The 15,951-nt window shown below is 40.0% G+C and overlaps 1 protein-coding gene across 2 annotated transcripts in view; it reads left to right on the plus strand.

Annotated features, from left to right (window-relative positions):
• The window catches only part of MTA1 (metastasis associated 1), a 76,845-nt gene that overhangs the window by 40,347 nt on the left and 20,547 nt on the right, over positions 1-15,951 (plus strand). For both annotated transcript variants that reach the window (XM_083867214.1, XM_083867215.1), the window contains exons 11-15: positions 3,208-3,266; positions 10,642-10,757; positions 11,568-11,719; positions 13,441-13,630; positions 14,014-14,103. In XM_083867214.1, coding sequence (XP_083723340.1) covers positions 3,208-3,266; positions 10,642-10,757; positions 11,568-11,719; positions 13,441-13,630; positions 14,014-14,103 — 607 coding nt within the window. The remainder of the gene's footprint in view (positions 1-3,207; positions 3,267-10,641; positions 10,758-11,567; positions 11,720-13,440; positions 13,631-14,013; positions 14,104-15,951) is intronic.

Consider the following 15,951-nt stretch of genomic DNA (forward strand, 5'->3'; position numbering starts at 1 on the left):
TCCATTCTGAGATGTGTTGCTGGAACACAAGCAGCTGGGAGCATTTCTCCCAAATGCATCACAGAGTAATTCCCTCTTCTGTCCCACCTCCCTGAGCTCTGTTGTATGTTCAACACTTGTATCCTCAGTGGTTTGGAAGAAAAATAAACAGTGTGAAAGTTTTCCTCTGAACCCAGAAGGTGCAATTTGTACTTCCTATCATAAACTAATAAAGGCTTAGTAATTCAGGATGTCTAAGGCATCCCTGTGCTATCCACCATGTTGAAATATCCATTGTTCCTGGATTACTTCTGTTATTTCCTCTTTATAAATGTTCACTCTTTAGAAAATGACCAAAAACATTTGCACTGATACATCATCTATTATAAAACTTGTTCAGGCTCAGTGGATAGGATGTCAAATCTGGGAGAGGATATATAAAGGACAGATGTTTGCACCAACTTGAAAGTAAAGTGCTTAGTACTTTAATCCCTTGGTCTATGTGAGATGGACAAGTTGGTTATATCTTCCTTTTATAGATGGGGAAAATATGATAAGGTGAATAAGAGGATATACTTAAGATCTGTGTATATAAATAACTCAGAAAAAGATTTTTTTTTTTTTTTAGGCCATACTACTAGAAAATGTTACAGATGTTCTGGGTTTTTCTTTGGGGTGAGGACATTCATAGCTACATCAGACAGCATTAAGAATTTATGGCATAAATATGCTTCAGGCACAGATCAGTTAATAACTGGCAAAGGACCTAGCAAAGCACACTCTCAGGGAAGGGATTATTCTGAAATGGTGCACTACTACATTTCAGGCACCTTTCTTTTGTATCTTCTGGGATCATTCAGTGTCAGGAAATAGGAAACTCATCATATCTGGTCTGTTGATTGTCCACAGCCACAGGTACTTAGTGCCAAGCCTCTTCTTACCTATGGCATTGTGGTACCTTCTGGAAACCCTCAATTTTCCTGTTATGCTGTTTGTAATAGGGGGATGTGCCCTTTGTTATGTGCTGTGCTGCTTCCCAGGAGCTGTAGGGGAGGAGGGTGTTGTGAGGTCCAGGTGACTTATGGCAGTTCTTAGCTCAGGGCTTATTCCATGGTCATCAGTCACAAAGGAAATCTGTGGGGTGAGGTTAACATTTATCACCTCTTTACTAAAATACTGCTTAATACCCTAAATTAGCCATATCCCCAAGGCAAATGGCTTTATGTTGTGCACAGGAGAACACTGCAGTTGCTGATAATGCTTTGTGCTTGGATTAAGCTCTTGCATTCATACATTTCGAAAACTGTCATAACATAATGATGCCAGATAGTCCCCTTGGGAGCTGTTGTCAAGAAAACTCCAGCTTTTCCCTCTCACAATCTAGAAATTTGAAAAGTACTACAGTTCTCTACCAGTGTAAGTTTCCTGAATTTCCTTTCTCAAGGAAATTGGATTCTGGTACTGGTCATCAAGCAGTATTTTAAGCTGTTTGTCAGTGTGTGGTGTTGGATTTCCATGTATTTCCTGGGGAATCATGAGCTCTGGAGCTGTTCATCTGCTGATGTAAGTGCCCATGGCAGTCTGTGCCTGGAGCATGAGGTCCTCTTTTTCAGCTGAGGCTGTGTGGAACAGGCACCTGAAGGGCACCTGAGCATGCATTTTGTTAAAAGGTGATTTTTTTTGTGTGTAGTCTCTCTCTGGAAAGTAGAGGAAGACTTCTGATGCTGTTTGGAGAACCATTGTGACAGCACTTCTTGGGGCCCCTGTTTGGGTGCTTTTGTTTCTTACATAAAGATGCTCAGTTAGGGTGGCTTGAAAACATGCAGTTTGAACATGCAGTTCATATTCAGGAGATTCTCTTCAGTTCTATCACTGATTGGCAACAAGATTATTATTATCAATGCGTTACTGATTCCTGCACATCTGTAGGACTGATAAGGGTTTTCTCCACCAGGTCTTTGGCTTCTCTTGAGGCCAGTTTTCAGGCAGCAGTTCTTGTCCTAGGTGAAGTTTAACAGAAGCAATCTGGGAAACTGGCCCACACCAGCAGAAAGGAGTCAGCCAGGAGTGCAACTCTCTGTAGGTATAGCCATTGTCTCAGGATAACTTTCAGAGGCTCTGTTTTCTCATTCCTCGCTCTCTTGTCTCACAACATCACTCTTTGGTTTCTAAGGTAGTTTGATTGTTATTTGCAGGAAAAGGGAAGAGGGGAATTCTTTAGGAGTTTAGAGAGCTTTGTTAAGGAACTGTCAATGTGTCCTTTTGAAAATTGTTGTTTAAAACTGTCCTGATAAAAGCTTTATGCTTACAGGAAACATTTACTTTGTTGTTTCTGTGTGTGTCTGCGATGTCTCTGTAAAAACAATTTTTATGTTTGTCCAGCTCCTCAGTGACAAGCTCTTCAATTTTATTATGTTTTGTGGTGCTTCCTGCTTCTATGAAGATACTGACTTCAGCTTTACAATTATATTCCTAGACTGTGCCTTGAGGCTGCTACATAGAAAATGTTAAGCTAACCTGTTTATCTGGAATATCCCCATGCTGCTGGTTTGTCTGGAAAACATTGTCACAGCTTTATGCAAACAGCTGGTACCAGCTTTGAGCAGAGGTTGAACTAGAGACCTCCAGAGGTTCATCCTAAATTTATTTTGCAAATGTAATAAAGAGAGAACTTGAGTCTCAGAGTGTCTCTCTTACTGTTTAAATGGTGAAGGTCTGAGTTATAAAAGGAGTTACTGCCCTTAATGTCTAAACAAAAACATCCCATGTCACTGAGCCTTCAGATGTTTAGGGGTATCAACACAAAAATCTTACTTGAAACTTTGAATCGGTGCAGCCGTTGGGGAACTGTGATGGAGAGGTTGCATTGCTGTGTCTCTTATTGTCCAATTGGTGAATGTTATCATGGAGGATTGACAGTGATGTGTCACATTTTCTTCTGCAGGGGAAATAAAAACCTTTAAAAAAAGGAATTTGAATTGAAGTGTATGGGAATGAAAAGTTTGTCCTCATTTATAGTAGCTTGGGATCTATTTGACTTTTTTGAAAAGCTACTTAGTAATATCATGCCCACAGTTGTCCTCAGTGAATATTTTCTTGTTGGAAGAAGATTTAGCAGTAGCTGTTCAGTAAATAAGTGCCCAAACCCTTATGAATTTTCTACTTGACTCATGTAAGATGGCTCTTGCTTTCTTTTTATTGTAACCATTTTCTTTTTTCTATTCAAAGAAACGATTGAAAGCAGCAGAAGCAGAAAGCAAGCTCAAACAAGTGTATATACCCAACTAGTAAGTATCTCTTGTTTTGTTTTCTATCTCATTGTAGAGGGACTGGTGTAGCAGTTTCCCTGTCCTACCAATATTACTGTTTCCTGGTTAGGATGTTGTGCTGTCATGTTGCTAATTTCCTACATCCTCTGTAATGTTTCCATCCTGAAGTGACTGTTACTTATCTTCTAATTTTTATTTTTGTATGGACTGGGAGTTGGGGACTTGCTGGCAGGTCAGCATGGTAGTGAACAAAAGAGTAGCTAACTGCTCAATAATTTATCGTTTTTCTTAATTTTTCTCAGCAGTGGATCACCAATGCATGTTGGTTTGTTTAATATCTCATTATATATTAAAAATAATGTATAATTATTTACAGGCACGCATATATTTTAAAACAAAATTATTACTAAAATGTGTCTTGTATTGCATTTCCTCTGCATAGCCTAGTCAATAGTTACTATAATGCAGAACTTCTTGTCTACCCTTTCCTTTCACTTTTCAACTTTCACTCCCAGATATGTTCCCCTGTGTATTATCCCCAATAACTCCTTTGCTCTTTTATGCTCTCTCCTTTTAAATATTTATGAACTTCTACCATCTGTTCTGTTACTTTAGATAAAACTAATTTTTATATATTTAGCTTGAAAGACAGCCCCTTATTTCTTCTGAAAATTGAGGATTCGTGATTATATGTCAATACCTCTCAGGTGAATTTACTAAAAATGAGGTGTAATATTCAGAGTGAAGCCAAATAGATTTCTTGTCATGCAATTTTTCAACAATATTGCTTTTTGTGAACAGTGTTACTCTGCAGGGGGACACTGGACATCAAATTAAACGTGAATTCACAATGTGATAAGCTCATAAAGAAAAAGGCAGTATAATTTAGACTGCAGATGCAAAAGGATATTGCAGACAAGAGAGCCTGGCAGTCCTGCTGTTCTCTTGGATTATAATGTGTGGAGGGAGGGCTTTGTGTTTGGAAGGTTGTGGTGCTCATTTGATAATGGCTGCCTGGAGTGGCATCTTATCCCCCAGCAAGGTAATTCTTGTTCCTACCTAGAGAACACATAATCACATCAGCAACTTACCTCCCTGCTTCAGGAAAAGACCTGGCTCTGCCCACGTGGCTGCTCTTCTTGTCTTTGATTTCTAGTCATGGTTCCTTTTATTAGTGTTATACCTTAACTTACATATTATTTAATTGATAAAATGGGGGATACATTTTCCTCCTCCTTCAATATCCTTTCATGTGTATCAGGAAAAGTAGCAATTACATAATTTACTTAATCCCATATGAATGCTTATGCTGTTTTCTTGCTATTAATACCTCTAAAGGTGGCAGCAGTTAAATATTTCTAAGCTTTTTGGATTACTTCTACACAAGCTGGAGTACAAGGTCTGGCATATAGGGACTGTATGGCATCTACATTATCTTGTGACCTAGAAGAAGATTATGTTCTTGGCTTGTAATAGCAATGCACAGTGTAGGGATCTAAATACCAATGTTATTGATTTGTCCTTATCATGTTACTGAGCCCATTTCTGTTTCTAGGCTTGAGCCATAATGATCCACTTGTCACCTTGGAAATAAATTACTTGATGTAGGCTGTCATAAGACCTATGCAGAAGCGTATGAGCTGGTTGACTAAAACCCATTTTAACAGTAACTGGGGTTAAATTGTTGGCAATGGGAGATCCTGGAGGATATCAGGCTCAAACAATTTTGTCTTTTTTTTCCTCTGGCTGTCTTCCATTAATAGGGCTCTTGTTTGCTTCTCCAATGCTAAATAGGAAAATCTAGCAGAGAAGAGGAAGATAAGAAAGACAATAGAAACTGTCTTCTAAGGTGGCATACATGTTACACAATGAAAAATAACAGCTCTATGTAAAACTTTAGAGTTGATATTTTTTAGCTTGAGACTGTGCTCCAGATTTATTAACGCAGGTAACTGAAGCATGGAGGGTCATACAGGTAATTGATGTGAGATTGTCAAGTCCTACACCAACATCTTAGAAAAACGTTTCTTACCCAGACTGAACAAAGATTTCTGTACTGCTTCCAGGAATAACCCTGATTTTGGGACAGACATTTGTAGTTGACTTGACAGAACCTAATGTCTATAAATATGGCTTTGCAATGAAACCCTTTGGCTGAAAAGCACTAATGTGTTTCCTAGTGAAAGGAAAAAGTGAAAAATCAGTTAAACTCGGGAAATACTGAAAAACAAATGTTTCAGTTGTTTTCTGTAGCGTTGTCTCTGTCAATGGGAGTGCTGTTGAAGCAGCAACAGAAGTCTGAACACACAAAGAAATTCCACATTCTCACATGCCTTGTCCTGCCATCCTCCAAAGTGAGTGCAGTGCTTGGAAGACCTTGATGCAGGTGTAGTCTCAAACTCTTTCTCCTTCTAGTGTGTACCCAAAAAATACTCTTCTGGTAGTTGTGGAAGTTGTACTCTGGTTTTACTAGTATTACAGGCATCATATGTACCATCTTCTTTTTGGTGAAGATCTGGTTGTGTAGCTTGTGCTTTTTGGGATTAGGACATCTGCAGTGGTAAAGGCTGAGACATCCAGTTTTGTGTGGCTTTTCTTGCATTTGCTTTGATCTAAGTGATACCAGAAGGGGTAGGAACGTAAAGGGAAGAATTAACTGCTCCACACAGTTTCCAGTCTCCAAAATGTACTGGTGAAAAATCTAACTTTTAACTCTACATCTGTCTGTGTTAATGAATACATTCTATTTATGGTATTTTGTCTGAGAATCTCAAAGCACTTTTACAAGCTGCAAACGCAGCCTCTCAAAGGCTGTGAAGCAGGGAAATACTGTTCTCCCTACTGTGCCCCTTTTGTGAATCCAGTAGGGAAACTGGAGGAATAGGTCAAAGCTTTGGATCACTACAAGGGGCAGCTGCTTAACAAACTGAGGATAATTTCTTTGTCTGTTTCTTGGTTGTCCTCTGCTTGAGGAGCAAGACCATTTTTCTTCCTCATTTCATTCTGCAGAGGTCCATGGCAACATGGAAAACTTAAAAGGTGCAATGCTGCACTTCCCTTGGTAGCTGTGCTAGTTAAAATGGCAATCTCCAACATTTTGTTGGAGAAAGCTGCTCCTGTTCAGAAAGCATTGTTTAACGGTGGCTAGAGCTGTTCTTAGAAGTGGATATTTACAGGAGGTTGGAGAGCTGTGAGAAAAGCTCACCTCTGTTGCCTGGATCCAGACACTTCTGTTAGATGCCTAGAGGTAAATGGTAGAAATGTGCCTTAGAAAGGATTTTAAATTGTTTTTAATTTTGAGGCTTTATTTCTTAATTGTTCTGTTGCATCCAGCACACATGGGTTCTTAATAGCAGGAAACATTCACTGGATGGTATTAAGTTTATAATTATTTCTAACACCTAAAATTTTATCACTGTGCTGTGGGTCAAATGCTGTTTGACTGAAAGGGACAGTCTTCTGTGGGGATCAGGATTATCTCCAGGTTGGGGTTTTTTTTGTGCAAGGGCCTGTCTGTGTTGACAGGCTTCTCTCTGCATGTGCTTTGTTGCCTCCATCTTTTCCTTTGAGACTGATCTGAACAATACAGCCCAGAAATCTGCACTTCATAGTCCCTGTTCTAGCTTAACTGACTGCTCCTTCACAGCTAAAACCCCTTTAAGGGACTTCTGTTCCTGATATATGAACTGGAAATGACAGTTTGCTACACCATCAGTATTCTCACTACCTTATTTGCATCTTTAGCTTCAGCTTCATTAATTGCTTAATGATTCATCCAGTTACTCATCTGATTCTCTTAATAGCTGTGGCAGGCTTTGGTGATATCAAACAAGTTTAATTAACATATCATCAACAATTAAGAGCTTTTTGCTTCTCGTATGATGAAAACTTTATCTGCGTGAATTTTATTGTTACTGCCACTGAGAAACTTGACGATAGCTTTGGAGCAGGACACTCTCCGGTGCTTGCTGCAACTTCATTAATTGTAGTGCTGCAGAATCCTGGAGTTTACCAAAACTATAGTGTGCTAGTCCTTCTGATCAGCATGGTTTGGTGATCAGCTTTCACCAGTGCATGCTTTCCACTTGTGTTTAAATATAAGCTTGAACATGGTTTTAGAAGGGGATAATAGTCAGGCCATCATCCTCCTTTCTGGTCCCAGTTCTTTGGATGTGCTTTGTTGGGCTTTTTGCTATAGTTTTGGAGAGTAAATCCAAGGTATAGAAGGGGAAGCAACAGGCCTGATGTTGAAGCATAAGGCCTTAGTTTTCTTTACTTCAGTCTCTTTCTCTGTGGAGCAACACCGCTTGTAGCGGCATGCATCTGTGAGGGCTGTTTCTTTTGCAGTGTCGGGGCAATGTTTGCACATGGAGTTTGCTCGTGAATCATTGGCAGAATTTCTTTTGCAGCAGGTTACTATAGTGACGTCCCAGAGCAGAGGAGCATGAATGTTCCCTCTTTCAACTGCCCCTTTGTTAAACGGGCCTACAGATCTCCTGCCATCTGCGGGGTCAGAACTCGGTGCCTTTCTGATAAGCACCCTGAAACACTTTAATCTTTTTAGGAGCTGGGCAAATTAATAAGCAGGATACGAAAATATATTCAGGCTTGTGAATTAATCTAAATGTTTGTTTTTTTTCCTTTCTCCTGCTGCTTTTGAGCTGTGTATGTGCTGCTCAGTGCTCTATAGGAGCAAACTACTTACAATGTTCCTGTGCCACTTGGCCTCCTGAACTTTCACTGCTGCAGAAAGACTCTGAATTTTACAGTGAGAATGCTATCAGAAGTTTTTCCTTGACTGGACAAACACACTCTTGCTTCCTAATGCAGTCTGTGTGCGGTTTCTGTAGTTCATTCACAGCAGAACCTATTTTGTCTCTGTCAAAATGGAACTTTACTGTGCTCTGTATCTCAGGATACAGATATTTTCAGATAAGAAGGATGTTTTCTGGCTTTCAGGGCAGCATCAACTTCCAGTTGTCTTCAGAATTATGTCACTTGGAACTCCTTTGCTTTCAGGGATTATTGCGGAGAACATGAAAAACCTGATGCTGGTGCCCCATTAGAAAGAAATTAATTTGGCTCTTGTCCTGGTTTAGGGCAAATCTGGGAGGAAACTTTGAATGGGGTCCCTCTGGAGAGCAAACCCAAATGGCCCCACCCCCCAGCTGGTCTAGGAAAAGAACTTCCTTGGAGAAAAGTGGAAAAAACTATTTGTTTAACAAACAAACTGCCCACAAACATAAAGAATGAATAATACGAAACAATAAAACCTCTCGCCATTCCAAAGAGAGATGACAAAACTGAGGAAGTCCTTGCCATGGGTGTAGCTCAGCTCTCTGAGTCTCCCACCAGTCTCAGTCCCTCCAGAGGTCCAGGCCCCAGTGGGCCACAGGTGTGAGCCCTCGGTCCTCCTCTGGATTTTCAGTCCAGAGTAGATTCAAACAGTCCCAAGAAAAAGGAAAAAAAAAACAGTCCAGGAAGCTTCTTTGCCTCAGCTAGCTAGACTAACTAAAAGAAAATAAACTTCTCTCTTTGGCTGCTGTCTGTACGTCTGATGAGCACCACAGAGTCCAGAGAGAAGAATGTGTAGCAGTGAATGCTGTTTTCTCAAAACACACCGTGTGCTGCTTCTTTCCCTGCTTCACTCTCAGAACCAGTCTTAAAGGTACAGAGCTCAACATACAGCACACACAGAACAGACCACTGGGGATGCAAGCATCATAACATCACCCTAGGATGTCACCCTATTCCCACAATACTGTTTTTGTAGCACTAGCCCAGGTGAAACAGAGCAAGTATTTTGGGTTACTGAAATCACTGTGACTCCTGTGTCAGTGTGCAACTGATGTGTAAAAAAAGGAGATTGCAGAAAGCCATTTTAAGGTATTTCTGCTTCCAAATCATGGGTTTGTGTTGTAGTCGAGATGGCCACTGCACTCAGAATGCTTCATTAAAACCCTCAGAGGGCCTCAAGTATCAGCACCATGTTATCTGGAAGTCCTTCATACCTTCTCTATGTATCAATCATATGGGCAGCTCCATACAGCTCTGCCTCTTTATCTCCTTCTTCTCTCTTTCTTCTGCAGTTCCAGCTCACTGCTTCCTGTCCCTAGCACAGCTGCCTAACCCTGTCTGTCCCCTCTACAGTGGCTTACCTTATCTGTCCCTCACATCACCTCCTATCCCTTCATCCTCACAGCACTGCCAGCAGACTCCAACTGACTGACTATCAACTAACTCACTCTTTTATTACACCCACCTGTGAGAGCAAGGCTGATCCCACTCTGCAATATATTAGAGGCAGGATTGCCTTTTGCACTCTCTCTGTCTTACCATAGGTTCCTTAGTTGGAAATAAAAGGAAAATGCCCACTCTCTTCAGTCTTCAGTTAAGAGAATAAGATAGGAATGTAACCAGCATTGCAATTCGGGCTTACGTTTAGCAGTTGGGTCCAAAGCCTGCCTGCTCTTTGTTGCTTCTATAATGTGAACTCCTAAGAGAACCCTGGAGTCCCTGTGTGTTTGATAAACTTCTCATGTGCTCTTGTGTGAAACTTTGCGTATGACTTCTTCCACCTTCCTCCATTCCTCAGAAGTCCTGTCCCTGCAATAGCAATACTCTGTCCTCCTTCTTCCCTCCCGTGCCAAAGATTTTTGAAGGCCTCATTTTCCCCCTCAGACACTTCCTCCTCTGCAGAGGTTTTGTGCTACTCCATACTGCTCTCCATGCCAAGGTTTTGTCGGCCTTCCATTCTCGGCTCCCACCAGTAGCTTTTGTTTTAGCTTTTAGCTCTTGGCTTTTCGTGAATCATCATTTTAAAGAGGATATAGGGATGCGCTGAGGTGACAACTGTTGTTGTGTGTTGGGTGTAGTTGTGGGAATTGTGACCACATGATGCAAACCCTTGCAGTGAGACAACATGCAAATATATGTGACTGCAGTCTAGGGTTGTATTTCCCTGAAGTAAGCAGACGTTGCCCTCTCTCTGCCTACTGCTTCTGCTCCAGACCCCAATCTTCTTTTTTGACATTTAAGTAAAATGTCTCTTGTTGAGAACTTGTGAGTGAGATCTTACCTACTACATTCATATGTCTGGGATAGTGAATAAGATACCTACCTAGCCTGGTTTCTTGTTTTTTAAAAGGTTTTGAAGTCTTGTAAATGGCATCCAACTATCGTTACAGTTATTTTCATTATCAGTGTTTTAAAAATACTATTGGAGACAGTGTGTTCATAAAAGTCAGATTGGTGGTAATTACAGCTGGTTCTGGAAGCCACACGGTGAATTAAATTTGAGCCTTCAAACATTTTGGGCCATACCTTCAAAAATCAAATAAAAAATTGTATGTGTCAATTAACTCTTCTCATTCTTTTTGCTTTGTGTTTTAAGTAACAAGCCAAACCCCAACCAGATCAATGTAAATAATGTCAAACCAGGAGTGGTAAATGGTACTGGAGTCCAGGCACAGAACGCGGGAGCAGGACGAGCCTGTGAGAGCTGTTACAGTAAGTGCCAGAACAGCAGCTGAGATGGAAATGTTAAAGCTGTCTTGTGCTGGGGAAGGGGGGCAGAACTAGATATAGCAGCATTTAAGCAAAAGGGTTTTTTTAAGGTTGTTTTTGTTTAGTGTTTGTTTTGATTTGCTTTTTAACTACTGGCGTTAGATTTGTAAATAGAATTATCAAGTACTAAAGGGGGAGATGGTAGATGTTCTATGTAATTGCAGGTGACTATTGAGTAAATGTTTAAATCACCAAGGTGTGAATTTGGTAACTTTTTTCATCATTTTTAGTGGATTTCAAAATATGTGACACCCACTGTATTTGATCTGTTGCCTGATATTAGTATACTGAGTTCTAATGATTATGCTTCTTTATGGGGAGCCTTTAGAGATGCTGGAATGTAGGACTGTGTGAGAAGTCAAGTCACAGACTCTGTACATTTTTCATTTGTAAAATTAATATGTGGGAAGCTCCTGAAGACAATCTTTGCTGTGTTCCATGTTCTGCAGAAATTCTCTTGCAAAAAGAGAACCTTCAGTTCCTTTGACAGGAATTCTTCCCATCATAATAATTGTTTATTTTTGTTCACATTTTAAAAGGGCTGTAGATTAATTAATGTAATCAATTCTGCTGAAATCACAAGTATGTTTAACAGTGGTGATGACAGTGAAGCCATCATCAGTTTTTAAGGTCTGTTTGAGCTTTGCTCTGTGTGTGGGTGGGTGAATGTTTTGTGCTGCTTCTAAAGAGAATAAGATCTGAAAAGTGATCCTGTGTAAGAATATATATAATTTCCACCTTTGTTATCTCTAGCCACCCAGTCTTACCAGTGGTATTCTTGGGGTCCCCCTAACATGCAGTGTCGCCTCTGTGCATCCTGTTGGACCTACTGGAAGAAGTACGGTGGCTTGAAAATGCCAACACGGTTAGATGGGGAGAGGCCTGGACCAAACCGCAATAATTTGGTGGGTATCCACCAGGCAGACTGCTGCTTCTGCCTGGCAAGCTGAGTGTCATGCTACCTGCCATGCCTGCTCACTGTTCTTAAATATTTAACCACTGAAAGAATGCCTTCAGCCTTCATTGTTGTCCTTGGATTTGGTATTTCATGTCAAGCAGAAGTTGGTGCATTAACCTCGGCTAGAAGTAATTTATTGCCAAGTACTGCCCTGAGGAAAAAAAACCAAACCATCATTTGTTTACCAAAGCAGCCTTCAAATGCATGAAGAGACTTTGCGGAGATGGGAGAAACTGAAATGCCAACCAGTGTTTCTGGTATTTGGTTTCCATGATTTTTGCTGTAGGGGGAACAGCGCTGGTTTTTTTTTCCTCTCCAAAGGAATTATTTCCTGAAGCCTATTTACTCTCCCAAGGCGTATTCAAAATTAGATGTACCCCAAATAGCTTGTGGCTTTTTAGAGATCCTTTATCTTGTTTTTCTACCTAATCCTATCTTTTTTAATAATCATCCTTTTTATGGATAGGTTTGAACAAGCATTGTATGAGCTGTTTCTGTTTCATTTTTCCTCTCTTATTCCAAAACCAAAATTCTTGTATTTTTTTCTGAATTTCATGAAGGTTTAATCTGGAAGCATTAGACATTAAGCTGATTGGAGAAAGTAACTGTATCACTTGGATAGAAGGATAGCACACACTGAACTTCCATCTCAGGATAATTCCTTTGCTCTCTCCTATTCTTTGCTATCATTCCCTTTCCTTTTTTTTTTTTTTTTTTTTTTTTTTTTTTTTTTTTTTTTTTGTTTGTTTGTTTGTTTGTTTTTTTTTTTTTTTTTTTTTTGTTTGACCTTTATCCTTTCCAGGCTTCTCTTTGCCCTCTGAAGCCTCCTAACTGCTGAGATAACTGCCTTATACCTCTTGTTTGTTAATTAAAAGTATGTAAATAGTCAGAGAAGGGAAAACCTTGTTCTCTCCAAACTCAAATTTCTTCCTGTTTTCCAGCTATGGGTGGGTCTAAGATAACAAGATACTACTTGCATGATTTCATTGGTTGACCTAGTTGCTTTTCATAAAGAAGATAAGATACTGCTTTGGTTCTCAGTGGCTGGTAACTGTTTTCCAGTAGTACTCTTTATTATATGCAATTAATATTTGACATCTCAGTACATTTGCTGAGGTGAGAGTAAGAATTAAAACAAATTCTTGCAGCTTTGAGCCAAAACTATTCCTGTGTGCCATACATTTGGTTTGGAAAAGTGAGTTTGTGGTGTATATTTTTGTCATGCAGCTCTTCCTGATTTTTCTCTCCTTCTGACAAATACTTTGTTATAAGGAGTTTGCATTGTACCTCCAGAGCAGCCCTAAGCACCCAAAACTGGAGTGTCTTTCTGTTGAGTCTATAAGCTCTAAATCATTTGATAGCACCAGGTAACTTCTTCATGTCTGGCTTTTGGATTTCTACCTTAAAACTTGAGGCAGCATAGAAATAAAGGCTTCCCTGCAAGGTAAAAAGATTTACCTTCATTTTGTCCTTTGAGATATTTGGGATTAGACTTGGGAAATGGGGAATAGCTGGGCTAAAAATATTTTCATCTGTAATACCATTTCTGTTCTTACATCTGAGAATCAGTAGTTGAAAGTGATTTTACATAATACTGTCTCTTCTTTAGAACCATACTTACTAATAATTACTTTTTCAGAAACCATTTTTATTTTCCTTTCCCTTCAGAGTCCTCATGGTGTGCCAGTACGAAACAGTGGGAGTCCCAAGTTTGCTATGAAGACACGACAAGCTTTCTATCTCCACACAACAAAACTGACCAGAATTGCCAGACGTTTATGTCGAGATATCTTGCGCCCTTGGCATGCTGCAAGACACCCCTATCTGCCTATCAACAGTGCAGCAATCAAAGCAGAATGTGAGTGTGCTGCAGCTGGGACCTCCTTGCCAAGGAGTCCTTTGAGGCTCCTGTCCTATAAAGTTTTGAGTTGCAGCTTGCTGAGGTGTTCTCTTGCACATAGCTAGTGCTTTCACAAAATCTAGCTGTACTTGCAGAGTCTTCTAACTGATGGTAGGTTGAGCAAAATAACTTTGGAAGTTCACGAGTTGTTTGTTTTAAAACATTTGTGTTTGCTATTACATGGAGCATTCTCTTTGTTTGTGTCCTATTGCCAGGATCTGCTTGCCACCTGTAAAATTCCTTTTAATGGCAAAGTCCTTTCAGGACACTGGAGTTATTTACTTGGTTTTGCTATAATAGCTAAATTCTTCACCCTCTAATTCTTTTTCTGTGTTTTACAGGCACAGCACGTTTACCTGAGGCATCAGAAAACCCATTGCTATTAAAGCAAGTGGTTCGAAAGCCTTTAGAAGCAGTACTCCGGTATTTAGGTATTTAGCAAACTGAACTGTCACATGCAAAACCCCCCAAACACAGGAACACCCTCCTAGCTACTCTGCTGACCATTTGGGTTTTCCACTTGGGTCTAGATTTAGATACTCATTCTGGATTAAAACAAACAAACAAAAACAACAACAACAAAAAAACCACCCACCCCATAAACCAAAGGAAACATGAAACCCATCTCATTAACTTATCCCTTTTACTTTTCCTATATAGTCTAACAGACCCAGTGTCTCTGCAATCCACTCTGGGATCATAAAGCTGTATCAGAAACTTTTTCAAGTGAAGGGAGGGATGTGTTTCCTGTGGCTTCTGATGTATATGGGGACAAGTTACCACCTGCTGGTGGAGACACCAACATCATGTTTTGGGAACATTTGATTATTCACTTCTTGTTTTGGGCTGTCTGGAGGTAGTTTGTACAGTTGGGTCCTCCAAGAAGTCTCTTGGGTTTAGGACAGCACTGTGTCCCACAGCTTGTGAATTAGTTGATGGCTGTTCTGTGCTGAATCTAGACAAAAGGATCATACTTCTATTTTTCACTTTGCTTTTGGGTTTTGGTGGGTTTTTAATTTTTTTTCTTTTTAATTACAATTTTCTGAGGACTTCTGCCTCATGAATTGATCTGTGAGGCAGGACTGAGTAGTTCCATCCAGAACTTTGGTGTAGGTTTGGGGTGCTGGAAGCATCCAAAGTGATGCTGTGTGACATGCCAGCACTGACTCCAGACAAATGGCAAATCCTTTTCCCCACTGCTCCCAGTCTCTCTGCAGACATCTCTCAGGTTGTTCTGGAAGCCAAACACGAGTCTGTCAGGGATGTCTTGGACAGGGGCATTTTTAAGACTTTCAGCTTAGCGAGGAAGTTGATCACCTTTTTATTTAGATAAGCAGCACTGGAGTTGATTGTAGGTTTCTTTGAATGTTTTTGTTGATGAAATATTGTAAGGGTGAGGGTGTATTAAGTATTTACTGCTTCTCTGTTGGATGTTGTACTTCTGCCGTGTATGAATGGGATACACGGATTGAGGGACCTTTGGAAACATACAGTGCAACAAAAGAGCAAATGAAGGGAGAAGTTTGCTGTTGGATAAAATCCTTATTTTAATAATTGTGCAGAAAGTAGCGGTAGATTTTGAATTTTCCTTGCACTGTGTTAGGGTCTCCACTGGATTGGTGAGCTGGAGGAAAAGACTGATGGAAATCGAGGGAAGCTGATGGACTGCCAAGAAGGTTTTTCTTGATGGTGTTAGTGGGATTAAATTTATATGTTACTCTGCTGTTAGAGAAAGAGAGACTGCTGTGAGAGAGAGACTCACTTGAAGTTCCCATTTGCTGTTTCTTGTAACTTTCTCAAAGTCTTTTCAGTTGAAGAGTGTGGGCTTGATCTCTGCCTTGGCCCAAAGCTTGAATTCAGATGTTGTGTTCTTCATAGTGGGTCTTTGAATCTTCACTTTTTTTGCCATTGAAGAAATTGTATTTTTTTATAAACATTTCTGGCAAATTGGCAAAGTTGTAATTTTCCCGGAGTTTAGGGGTATTGCGTGACCAACATGGCCAAAGTTGGGTTTTAGTATACAGCACCCTGAAAATCACCTCAGGTAATTGGAGAACAGTCTTATGGAAATAGATACAAAGTGCTTTTGCTATCAAATCTTATTTTAGGACAATACTATGATAGTAATTTTAATATCTTTAGTAGTGGTGAATTCCTAAATATATGGAAATGCTTTATATCAGTAGCAGTCACCAGTCAAAACTATTGACTGAGATAGTTTGTATATAAGAGGAGGTGTACTTGGTCACCTTGGAAGTTTGCAGGTTGTTTTCAGATTT

The sequence above is a fragment of the Zosterops lateralis genome (assembly GCF_965231275.1).
Source record: "Zosterops lateralis genome assembly, chromosome: 9".
Lineage (NCBI taxonomy): Eukaryota > Metazoa > Chordata > Aves > Passeriformes > Zosteropidae > Zosterops > Zosterops lateralis.